The sequence below is a fragment of the Carya illinoinensis genome, chromosome 2, assembly GCF_018687715.1.
Source record: "Carya illinoinensis cultivar Pawnee chromosome 2, C.illinoinensisPawnee_v1, whole genome shotgun sequence".
Classification (NCBI taxonomy): domain Eukaryota; kingdom Viridiplantae; phylum Streptophyta; class Magnoliopsida; order Fagales; family Juglandaceae; genus Carya; species Carya illinoinensis.
Genome location: NC_056753.1, coordinates 17,470,628 through 17,482,483, shown reverse-complemented (window position 1 = coordinate 17,482,483; position 11,856 = coordinate 17,470,628). Strand labels below are relative to the sequence as shown.

The 11,856-nt window shown below is 37.7% G+C and overlaps 1 protein-coding gene across 1 annotated transcript; it reads left to right on the top strand.

Moving 5' to 3' along the window:
• The first annotated feature begins 10,065 nt into the window (after positions 1–10,065).
• Positions 10,066–10,802, top strand: LOC122294515 (phylloplanin-like). The gene is made up of 2 exons (XM_043103311.1): positions 10,066–10,317; positions 10,403–10,802. The coding sequence occupies exons 1-2, from the start codon at positions 10,146–10,148 to the stop codon at positions 10,687–10,689; spliced, it is 459 nt and encodes a 152-aa protein (XP_042959245.1). The 5' UTR covers positions 10,066–10,145; the 3' UTR covers positions 10,690–10,802.
• The last annotated feature ends 1,054 nt before the right edge of the window (positions 10,803–11,856 follow it).

Genomic DNA, 11,856 nt, shown 5'->3' with positions numbered 1-11,856 from the left:
CTGCGATCTCGAAACCGAAGTATTCCATCTTTATCCATGCTATAATGCAACGGCCCTCGAGATTTTCAGTCCCTTTTTCTGATATTCAGCAACTTCAGATCCTTCATTTGAAGAGTCTTCAATTCCTCAAAATCAGTTACCCGAACATCAAGAACTGAAGATAGAATCTCTTCTTGCTGCGAACTTTCCATAAGGAGCCTTCTCATCCCACAAAGCAAAGAATCCAATTCTGACGGCTCGGCTTCATCTTCCAAGAACCGAAGACCAACACCACATCACACAAAACAAAAGAAACCAGCTTGCAAAAACATAACTAAATAAAAAAAAAAAAAAAACAAGTTCAAACAAATAAAACAAATAAACAAAACAAATAACAACTTTACTTAACATAATTTTTTTTTTAAAACACAACCTTAAAACATTCTGGTACTACCTACGGGACATGTGGTTTTTACCCAGAGCCAAACCGCTCTGATATCACCTGTGACGCCCCCAAATCCCCACGCACAGACACGGGGAAATCGAGACGTCCGAATGATGACAACCCGGGTCACCACCCTAAGACGAGTGCTAAGTGTGTGTAAGAGCAACAAATGTGCAAAAGGAAACGCAGCGAATAACGAAAGTCATATAACTAAGTAGCATAATTTTTCTTAATATAATACAAGCTGTTTAAAACATACATAAATAAAATATTACATAACACAAATATAGTTTTAAAAACAGCTACAAATCACAACTTCAACTCAAAACTCCGGCGGAGCCGCATCCTCGGGCTCGGCCTCCTCCTCCTCCTCGAACCCTGCACCAAAATCTACAAAACCAAAAAATGGCGCCGCAGGTAAGTAAAATCCAAACACTACCAGATAAAAACAAATAAAACTCAAACAATATGCATGAAGAATGCCCAATGCACATGTCTCATAAACCACATCTCAAAACCCATAAAAACATATTTTTTTCCACGCACGCCAAAAATCCCATTTGGCCCAAAAACATATCCTTTTCAAATATCACGCCAAAAGTCACATTTGGCCCATATCCATCTCAACCCATTATCCAATTAATCCGTATGCACCATTGTGATGACCCGCTTTTGAGTGTATTTTCGCTGAAATAGTTGTTTTTATTTTAATTAATATTTTAGTTATTTATTTTAATTTATTTGCGTTTTAAAATTATTTTTTTTATTTAATTGATGTTGTGTTTTATTTCTTTTAGTTGTTTTGTGGTTTTTAATATCTTCGCGGCGGTTTAGTGTTGTTTTTCCCGCACTGAGGATTAGACCTCGTCTTTTCCCTACATCTCTTTCCCTTTTTCCTTTTCTTTTTCCTTTTTTTCTCTTTTTCCTTCTTTCTTTTTCCTTTCTTTTTCTTTTTTTTTTCTTTCTTTTCTTTTTCCTCTCTTCTTTCCCTCTCGAGCCCCCCCGGTCTCTCTCTCTCTCTTCTCTCTCCCTCACGCCGGAAGCTTCAACTCCCCGGTTTACCGCCGTCTGGCCACCGTGCGGCTCACCGCCGGTACCGTTCGGTTCGTCTCCCTCCGGCGCACCTCCCCACCGAAACTCACCCCCAACCGGCTGGCCGTTTGGCCGGAAATCCTCCTTAAAGCCCGCACGGCTTTGGCTCCGATCCGCCACCGTCGCTCCACCTCCGGCCACCATTTCTTCACCACTTCATCACCGGTCCCTTGCCATCCTAACCCACCTATTTCCGGCCTCCAACGACCACCGGAATAGCTCCTACGAGCTAGCTTTCCTTTTTGGGAAATCCGGTCTCTTTCCGGCGATTTCGCCGCCACCCACGGCCAACCACCACTTCCAATAGCTTCACAACCATCCCTAGACCATTCCCTATCAATCCCAAGCCCTAGTTTGTCCCCGTTCAAAAGTGGGTTTTTCACAACCCATGGCCACAGTGAATTTTCACTGTGACGTTGCTTTTTCGCCGCCGTTTGCAACGCCTCGTGTTTTCTAAAATTGCCATATAGCGCTGTAAGTAATTTCCAAACCCTATTTTCAGATTTAAATATATATTGCTCATTCAATTTATTTTATCTGCTGGTTGGTTGATTCCGGATTGAGTTCGAGGAGTTCGGGGGTCGGATGGATGGAGGACGGAGTTGCCTGTTTAAATAAAAAAAGCATGTGCATGCACCATGTAAATAAAATATCAATGCACAAAAATAAACAACCATCCATAAATCAATAAAATAAGCAACTCCGTCCTCCATCCATCCGACCTCCGAACTCCTTGCACTCAGTCTGGAATCAGGCAACCAACAGATAAATAATTATTGAATGAGCAAAATATATTTAAATCTGAAAGTAGGGTTTGGAAAATACTTATAGCGCTATATGGTATTTTTAGAAAACACTCGGCGTTGCAAACGGCGGAAGGAAAGCAACGTAACAGTGTAATTTACACTGTGGCCATGGGTTGTAAAACACCCACTTTTGAACGGGGACAAACCAAGGCTCAGGATTGATAGGGAATGGCCTTGAGATATTTATAAAGCTAAGGGAAATGAGTTTTGGCCGTGGATGGTGGTGGAAATGGCAGTCGAAGGCCAAGAAGGGGCTGAAAGGAGTTGAGCTCGTGAGAGCTGCTCCGGCAACGGATCGAGGCCGAAAATGGGTGGTTTAGGTTGGCAAGAGGTAGGGGAAGAAGCTGTGAAAAGATGGTGGCCGGAGGTGGTGCGACGGCGCCGGAAACAGTGAAAAACCGTATGACTTGGAGGAGCTCGTGGTGGCTAACGGTGGCTCGGATGGAGGTGAAACTTGGTGGGGATGTTCACCGGTGAGAGGGGAAGAAAACTGGGTGGGTGGTGTAGGCCACGCCTCCAGCGAGTGGCGGTTCTGGGCTGCGAAAGCAACCGGCGACAAGGGTAAAAACAGAGCAGGTGCAGCGACTTCTGGCGGCTCTCAAAGGCTAACGAGTGGTCTGATGGCTCTAAAACTTGGTGGGGATGATCTCTAGTGGAAGGGGAAGAGAATGGTGGTGGCAGTACACTAAACGGTTGCCGGACGACAGAGAACTTGGCGGTCAAAGGGGCGGCTACGGGAAGGAGAAAAGAGAGAAGTGCTGCGCGGGGAGAGAGAAACCAGGAAGGAAAAGAGGAAGAAAAAAGGAAGAAAAGAAGAAAAGAAGAAAAAGAAAAAGGAAAAGGGAAAAAGAAAAAGAGAAAAGAAAAGAAATGAGGTCCAATCCTCACTCCGGAAACCAAAAACAGATCCGCCGAAAACGATATTAAAAACCGTAAAACAACTAAAATAAATTAAACACCACCTCAAATAAATTAAAAACCAATTAAAACACATTAATTTAAAATAAATAAACGAATATATTAATTAAATTAAAAACAACCCTTCAGTGAAAATACAGGTAAAAGCGGGTCATCACACTTCATATTCAAATTTAAAAAGATTCACATGTCGAAGACAACATAATTCACTTTTTCAAAAAATTCAAATAAAAGGTTCTTCTTTTTCAATTGTCAAAGACAACATCATTCATTTTTCAAATACTTCAAACCTAATCTTTTACTTTTGACATATGACAAAATGAGCACACTTTACTTTTCAAAAAATTCAAACCTAATCTTTTACTTTTTGCATATGACAAAAGGAGCACACTTTACTTTTCAAAAAAAAAAAAACTAATCTTTTTACTTTTTCCATATGACAAAAGGTGCACACTTTACTTTTTAAATTTTTCAAACAAAAACATCTACTTTTTGCATAAGTAAAAAAAAAAGTATCAATCACTTTTGAAAATATTAAAATAAAACATGCACATGTGAAATATGATAATCAATCATCTTTAATATTTTCAAAGTTCAAACCTTTAATCAAGACATGCACATGTGAAAGATGACAATCAATCATCTTTCAAAAATTTCAAATTTAATTTTTAAAATATTCATGCACATGTGGAAAATGTATTTTAATGCTTTATGATAAAATATTAATTTTGAGCCTTAATCCTAATTTTGAATTTTTAAGAGATTTACAATATTACTCTATGACTTTAATGTGAACTTGTTCCCTTCTTGCTCATGCTTGTTTCTTTATGTGCTTGACTCCATTGTGTAGATAACTTGAGCTTGAGACTCCTTTATTCTTTGAATTCATTTGTTATCATCAAAATCCATGTGTAGACATATAATTACACAAAGCTTAAAACCTTAGGTTTAACAAATTTTATTTATTATTTTTTGTAGGAAATTTTTTATCTCGTGTTTGCTTTCCACTAGCTTTCATGTTAATTTCCTTGCAATGAGAGATATATCATCACCATTCAGATTTTCTTCATCAGAAAAATCCTCACAATCTTCTTTTATAGTTTTAAAGCAATAGGCCTACCTTTTCTTGTTTGAGGGAGTGAGGATTCATATGTTTGCAAGGAACTGATCAGCTCTTCAACCTTTATTGCATCCAAATCTTTGCTTCCCTCAATAGCGTAACCTTAGGCAAAAATCTTTTAGGTAGAAATCTTTTAGGTAGAGATCTCAAAATCTTCTTTACAACTATTGAGTCTTTGACTTTTTCACCGAGATTAAACCTAGAATTTACAATATCATTAAGATTAGCATAGAAATCATTAAAGTTTTCATCTTCCTGCATCTTAATCTCTTCAAATTTTGAGGTTTGCAATTGTAATTTTGAAATTTTCACAACTTTTGTCCCCTCATATGTAACCTCTAAGATGTCTCGTGCTTCTTTAGCAACCTCACCCATAGAGACTCTTTTAAATTCTTTTAGGGATACAACCACGAAAATAGCATTCAGTCCCTTGCTATTCTAGTTACAATGTTAATCTCATCTCTTGTTCAACCATCAATAGTTAGCTCAGGTTTAGTCTATCCTCGTTCAAATGAGTACCATACACGTTCACCCAACAATTTGAGGAAAGCCTTCATATGTACTTTCCAATATGCATAGTTTTTCCCATTGAAGTGTGGCAGGGCAATCAATGGAAACATGTTCTACAAGAGCATGGATCACATTAGAAGCAAGTTCTCAATTACAAAACTGTTGTTAATTGACTATCTTACTTGACCCGACAAACGAGTCATTTGCCTCTGCCTCGGTATCAGCCAGAATCTCTGACGATCTTCTAATATTGGCTTCTCTCTTGGAAATCCAATGGTTGAAACTCAATCAATGGAGAAAACTATTCATATTGGAAAGTATGTATTAGGCCTTTCCTCAAATCATTGGATAAACGTGTATGGTACTCAGTTGAACAAGGACAGACTAAACCCCAAGCAACTATTGATGCTTAGACAAAAGATGAGAATAGCAAATATAACTAGAATATCAAGGGACTGAATGCTATTTTCAAGGTTGTATCCCCTTAAGAATTTAAAAGAATCTCCATGTGTGAGGTTGCTAAAGAAGTATGGGATATCTTGGAGTTGATACATGAAAGAACAAAAATTGTGAAAAATTCAAAATTATAATTGCTAACCACAAAATTTGATGAGATGGAGATGCTGGAAAATTAAAGCATTAATGATTTCCATGCTAAGTTTAATGATATTGTAAATTTTAGGTTTAATCTCCGTGAAAAAGTCAAAGACTCAATAGTTGTGAGGAAGATTTTGAGGTCTCTATCCGAAATATTTCAACCTAAGGTTACTACTATTCAGGAAATCAAATATTTGGATTCAATAAAGGTTGAAAAGCTGGTTGGTTCCTTACAAACATATTAATCCTCACTTCCACAAACAAGAAAAGTAAGTCTATCACTTTAAGAACTGTAAAAGAAGATTGTGAGGGTTTTTCTAACGAAGAAAATCTGAATGATAGGGACATAGCTCTCATTGCAAGGAAATTCAGAAAATTCATGTTTAACAAGAAAGCTAGTGGAAAGCAAAAATGAGGAAAAGAATTTCCTACAAAGAAAAATGAATCTGAAAATTAAAATAAAGATAAATTTGAGAAAAAGGACAAAGTAAAGTGATATGAATGTTCTGGATATTGTCACATAAGAGTTGAATGTCTAAATTTAAAAAAAAAATAAAGGAAAAACATTTAATGTCACACTTAGTGACAGTTCAGATTCTGAAACTTTAAGCTCATCGTCTGATGATGAAAACTCTTTTATGACTTTTTCTACTGTTGTTAATGATTATCTCAAGATTGTGCTAACAAAATCTTAGAGTGAATGTGATAATAGTGACTCGGATGTAACACTTGTTGATGTTGACCAAGAGCTGAGTGTATAGGAAGAATATAATGATTTATGTGAATAAGTGGTCAAACTTAAAAAAGCTCAATAAGTAGCTATACAATAAATTCATTGCTGTGGAGAATGAGACAAATAACCTTTCTTAAGCACTGAAAATTTCAGATGTTAAAGTATCAAGGTTAAATTATCAAATGACTGCACTAGAAAAAACATTGAAAAATTTTCAAGAGTGCAAACAAAAAATTGCAACATGAAAATTGGAAGAAATGTTGAGTTTTTCAGAAGTCCAGTATGATAGAACTGGTTTAGGTTACACGACTTCCAAAAGAATATCTAGTGTCATTATCCGCTGTCACACATCTAAAGATATTATTTTTGTCAAAGGAAGTTAAGGTGTAAATGCTCAAAATCATGTTGTATCCAAGTCAGGTCATTCAAAAATTCTCGGGGAAAATCAACTTCAAAAAGGCTGAAGAGAGGTAAGTATGGAGGTAATTTTATTCCTACTTTTCATCATTGTGGTAAACCTAACAGTACTGAAGGTCTAGGCTTTAGGGATTTTGAACATTTTAACCTTGCCTTACTTGCTAAACAAGGATGGAGAATCATCCAAAACCAGTCCTCCCGTGCTACTCAGGTATTATAAGCTAAATACTACACAAAATCTGACTTTTTTTTAGCTAGACCAAGGTGCAATGACTCATTTGTTTGGAGAAGTTTTCTGTTAGCAAGGCACCTACTATCAAAGTGCTTAATCTGGAAAATTAGGAATGGTTGTAGTGTGAGAATCTGGCATGATAAATGGCTTCCCAGTCCTTCTACCTATTGTGTCCGATCTCCAACCAGTGTCCTTGAGGCGGATGCCAAAGTATCCTCATTAATTAACCTGGATACCCTACGGTGAAACCTCCCTCTAATCCATACAATTTTCTCAGATCAAGAGGCTAGCATAATTAGCATGCTACCCATTAGCCCTTGTAGGAACCATGACCTGTTAACTTGGAGATGCTCAGCAAATGGAAAATTTTCAGCAATGAGTGCTTACCATCTGCAAGGGTCCATTTTGGAAAATAGGCTGGGTCAATCTTCAATGACCCAATCAAAACCAAAGTTTGGCAAAAATATTGGAGAATTAGGGTGCCTAATGCAGTCAAGTCCTTCCTTTAGAGAGCTACCAATGAATCCCTTCCCACTAAGCTAAATCCATACAAAAGGAAGGTAGTGGAGTCCCCATTGTGCCCAATCTATCTACTCCAACTAGAATCAGTTGCCCATGCTAACTGTCATGCAAGGCTGCTCAAGATGTATGGGCCTTATCCTTGAGGAGGATTCAGAAGACTAGAGTTGATAGTGGTTCCTTTAGAGAGATACTGAAGGACATTATGGCCAATTTGACTTATGAGGAAATTTTTGAGATGGCTTTCACTACCAAACAGATCTGGAACCAGAGGACTACTTGAGTCTTTGAGAATTTTTTTGGTCCCCCTTATGCAGGTTTCCAAACAAGCGTACACAGAGCTGAGTACTTTTTGTCTCTCGTTTGAGGGTGGCCTTAAATAAACAAAAGGGTTTGTGTCCGGCCATCTCTAAACAGTGGGCTTCTCCCCTTCCCAATTTCTACAAAGTCAATTGGGATGTAGCCATCGACAAAAGCAACTCTAAGGTGAGCACATGTGTAGTGATCAAGGATTCAGCAGGCTGCATCATTGCCACTCTTTGCTCCCCAAAATCCTTGTGTCCTAAGCCCTTATTGGGGGAAGCTGCAACTACACTAAGAGCCTTAACCTTTTGTGCTGAATTGGGAGTTAAGCAGATCATCCTCGAAGTTGACTCTTTCACAATGGTCAACTCTATCAAAAGGAAGGAGGAGAACTAGAGCTCAGTTGGAATCCTCATTAGGGACATTAAGCTCCTGGTATACAAGGTTGACAGCTGGTCAATTAGGCATGTCCCTAGGAAGGTCAATGAAACGGCCCTCGTTTGGCCAAATATGCTTGAGAACAACTCTCTTATGAGTGCTTACTTACTGAGGATTATCCTCCTTGTATTCAACATTTAATCCAATGAATGAAAGTGTTTCTCCAAAAAAAAAAAAAAATAAATAAATGACAATAATTGTTGCCATTTATTTATCTTATGGTTTTTAGTTGCATTTTTTTTATTTGTAATATGTATTAAACATCTAGTGGAGCTGTTTTTATTTTTACTTATCTAGTAATTAGTATAGTAGTATCTACTTACGCCATCACCATTTAACTATCACTAATTTATTTATTTTTTAAACCTATCATAACAAATGGCATTAAAATTAAAATGAAACTTGAATTATTTAAAATTGGCTTTAAAAACTCACTACAGGAAACTAAGATTTTAAAGTTACCCAAAAAATAGTCCCAAATTATATAGAAATAGGGTAAAAAAGAAGTCCAAAACAAAGCCCAAACTATTGAACTAGTCCGGCTGGTTTTCCCCCACTCCCTCGGCCAATTCGGTTATAAATTTGGCTTCTGATGTTTGACCTCGCCACGGGTATAAAATTGTGGCCTCTAATGTCTGACCTTGCCATGGGTGTAAAATAGTGGCCTCTGATGTCTGATTTCGCTAAGGGTATAAAATTTTCCCTCCGATTTCTGAGTGCAATCCCTTTGTTAACTTAGTGATTTATAATCCGCTTTGCTATCCGTAGAATGCACAATCCTACCATAGGGTAAACATGAGATTTGTTCTATTTCTAATGTAATTCAATATGCTTGTGCCGAAGATCCATTATTATATATATATATATATATATGTACGATCATTGAAATAAGATGCTTCTAGAAATATCACTACTATTTTGACAATGGCTGATTTGTCTTATGCATTTTGTAAGTGGCTTTTGTTTACACACTGGTATATAGGATCACTACTTACTAAGTTGTTCATAACACATCAATTTTTCTCTAATATTTTTCAGATGACTTTGAGATGCCGGTTGAACATGAAGAATAGAAAGCATGGATGGGACTAGTTGAGCATAGAGGAATAAGTGCTTGATAGGCACAAGTGCGTTACCAATTTTGAATAAGTGCCAAAGGGGACAAGGGACCATTGGAGTATTTTATTTAAGAATTTAATTCTTTGCTATGAAAGTATTGTGGGTGAAGGGAACGGTTTTTGAGCCTTGTGGAGTTTTTCGATCTTCTTATTTTGTTTTACATATTCGGGCTCAGTTACGAAGAAACGTATAGGTTTGGAATAAATGAGTTTTACATTTTATGAAGTTGTTTTCTTGTCATTTAGAATATATATTCGTATTGTTGAGTTGTGGTTTTAAGAGACAGAAACTAATTCCTTGACCCTCCGGGTATGGGGGCGTTACAGGTGTTGTAAAGAGTGAAGGGACTTCGGATGAAAAGGCTATAGAAAGCTTTCGTTGATCAACATCCAATGCACAAGTCATGATATTGACATCAAGCGGTCTGTCGCTCTCTGCAAATTCCAACCCGAATGCCCGCAGGCGCCGGATGCAACTAGCTGTAATTGTAGCATGAGATCAAAGAAAAATTGACAAAAACCTGGATTTGCTCAAGCATTATATGTATATATGGACCTATCTACAACATTTTGAAGTAACGAATTTTGAATTCGCGCTCTCTAGTTTAGAGCAATGGACCCATCTACGAACTTTTGGAAAGAATTAAATGAGTTACCGGTGAATCTTGGGTTTACCAAAATTATGGGGCAAGGAGCAGAACGGATCCTCCAAATTGTAGTTTAATTCTACACGCATGCGTGCATATGCAGCAAGGTATTTATGATTCAAGACAGAAAAATCGGTTGCAAGTTGGACACTCATTTCCTATAAAATGGTTGCATGCATGGGCAGAGTTCCTGCAAGTCAGTTGTGATATTATTAGAGCAAGACACTGTAACTGAAGTACTGATACTCTGTTAGTAATCAACGTACGAAACATGGCCTCGAAATCAGCTGTCTTTGTTTTGCTCATGGTAGTCGTTGCAGTAGCAGCCCCAGTAGCAGTAGCACAATTGGGGACCGTAGGTCGTCTGCTGGATCGGATCCGCATACAGGGGACTGTGTTTTGCTCTATCAATGCCACTGGTACTGCCAGCCCGGTCTTCCCAAGTAAGTTAATTTCTCAAAATTTATTACCACTGCGTGCATGCTTAAATATGCCTAGTATGTTCATCACGTTGTCATATTGTTACAGATGCTCGGGTACAACTGCGGTGTGGAATTGGAGATGTGGTTTCGAGTGCAACGACGGATAGGTTTGGATTGTTCTTGATGCAGTTCCTTCCCCGACAAACGCTCTCTTCAATCTTGGCCGAGTGCAATTTATTTGTCATCACACCACTCGCCAGGTGCAACGCTGCTCTTCCCGGTGTGGGGGTCTTGCGCTCGCCCTTACAGTTTATAGGAAACACTACTGTTGGACTTATTAATAATATCAACATTGTTCCAACTGGGTTCTTCTTATTTAATGTCACAGTTTGATCAACAAATAAGTTAAATACGTATGCGAATAAGGCCTATCATGACCAATCACAGGAAGATTATAGTATTAATTATTAAATATTACTTTTCTAAAGTAAGTCGTCCTATCAAAACTAGCTTGTTTCTGAATCTTCTATCCATTCTGTTTTTGATTGTATATATATGCGTGTGTGTATATAATATTAACAAATTTTTCAGAGATAGTGGCCAACAGTTAATTGCACGTGGCATCACTTTTAGGTACTCTTTGGTAACGAATTTTCAATTGAGGGATCAATTTGATTTAGCAACTTGAATTTGAAAAGAATTAATTAACTGCAGAGGGGTCTAATTTTTTTATAGCTTACCTTAAAGACTATATAAAGATATTTATCAAAACTCATAATTGGTTTGCCAAAATTGGTTGATAATGTTATAGACTTTCTGTCTCTTCAAGTCCTAGCCATGAGGTTCCAGTCTTCAATCTTAGCTTTTGAAATGTTATGAACAAAAGCAAAACAAAAAAACTGAGAAAAAAGATCTTATAACGAAATTGAGGCCAATCATTTGCTCACCAATATGGTTCAAATTTGAAAACAGCAATGCAAGAAGCAAAATGTTGAATAGCCCAAGATAAATCAATAAGAAATAGCCTCGAAAATTAAAATGAATACTCCAAAACTCAAAAGATGTTGACAGCACAAAGTAACACAGTCCCAAAAGAAAAATGAAACATTAGAAATAATGGCAATGAAAGCAATGTTTTCTTAACCATCTGACAAAAATGATTCCCAACAATTGCCTATCGTTCCACATTGTTCTTCTTCTGTCTGTCTATGTGCGTATAAATTCAACTCAAATGGGGCAAGGCAAGACGTCAAGTGTGGTTCCAGCTTGGATCTGACCCCAACCAATCAGTCGCCAGTGCTTCTCAACTCGTCGACTGAGGGTAATCTTCTCCCCTCTATTGGTGCACACTGGAGATGTAAGTTGCAACTTTGCCAAATCATTCTTTACAGCAAGAACCCATGCCCCCGTTGACATAGATCCTATATTCAACATCAAGACCTCTTGCTTGGTCAGCTTAGAGACCTTTCCTTGTCTCTCTGTGCCCTTAGTCCGAACACCTAGAAGCCACTGCAGCAAGAAAAAGTTCACCTACAAAATCACAGCAACACAAGTTCAAAA

Excerpts from the sequence above, each read along its gene's own strand:
- LOC122294515 (XM_043103311.1), top strand. The coding sequence starts at position 10,146 with ATGGCCTCGAAATCAGCTGTCTTTGTTTTGCTCATGGTAGTCGTTGCA. Across the intron at positions 10,318-10,402 it reads TGCCAGCCCGGTCTTCCCAA|ATGCTCGGGTACAACTGCGG; the intron begins GTAAGTTAATTT and ends ATATTGTTACAG.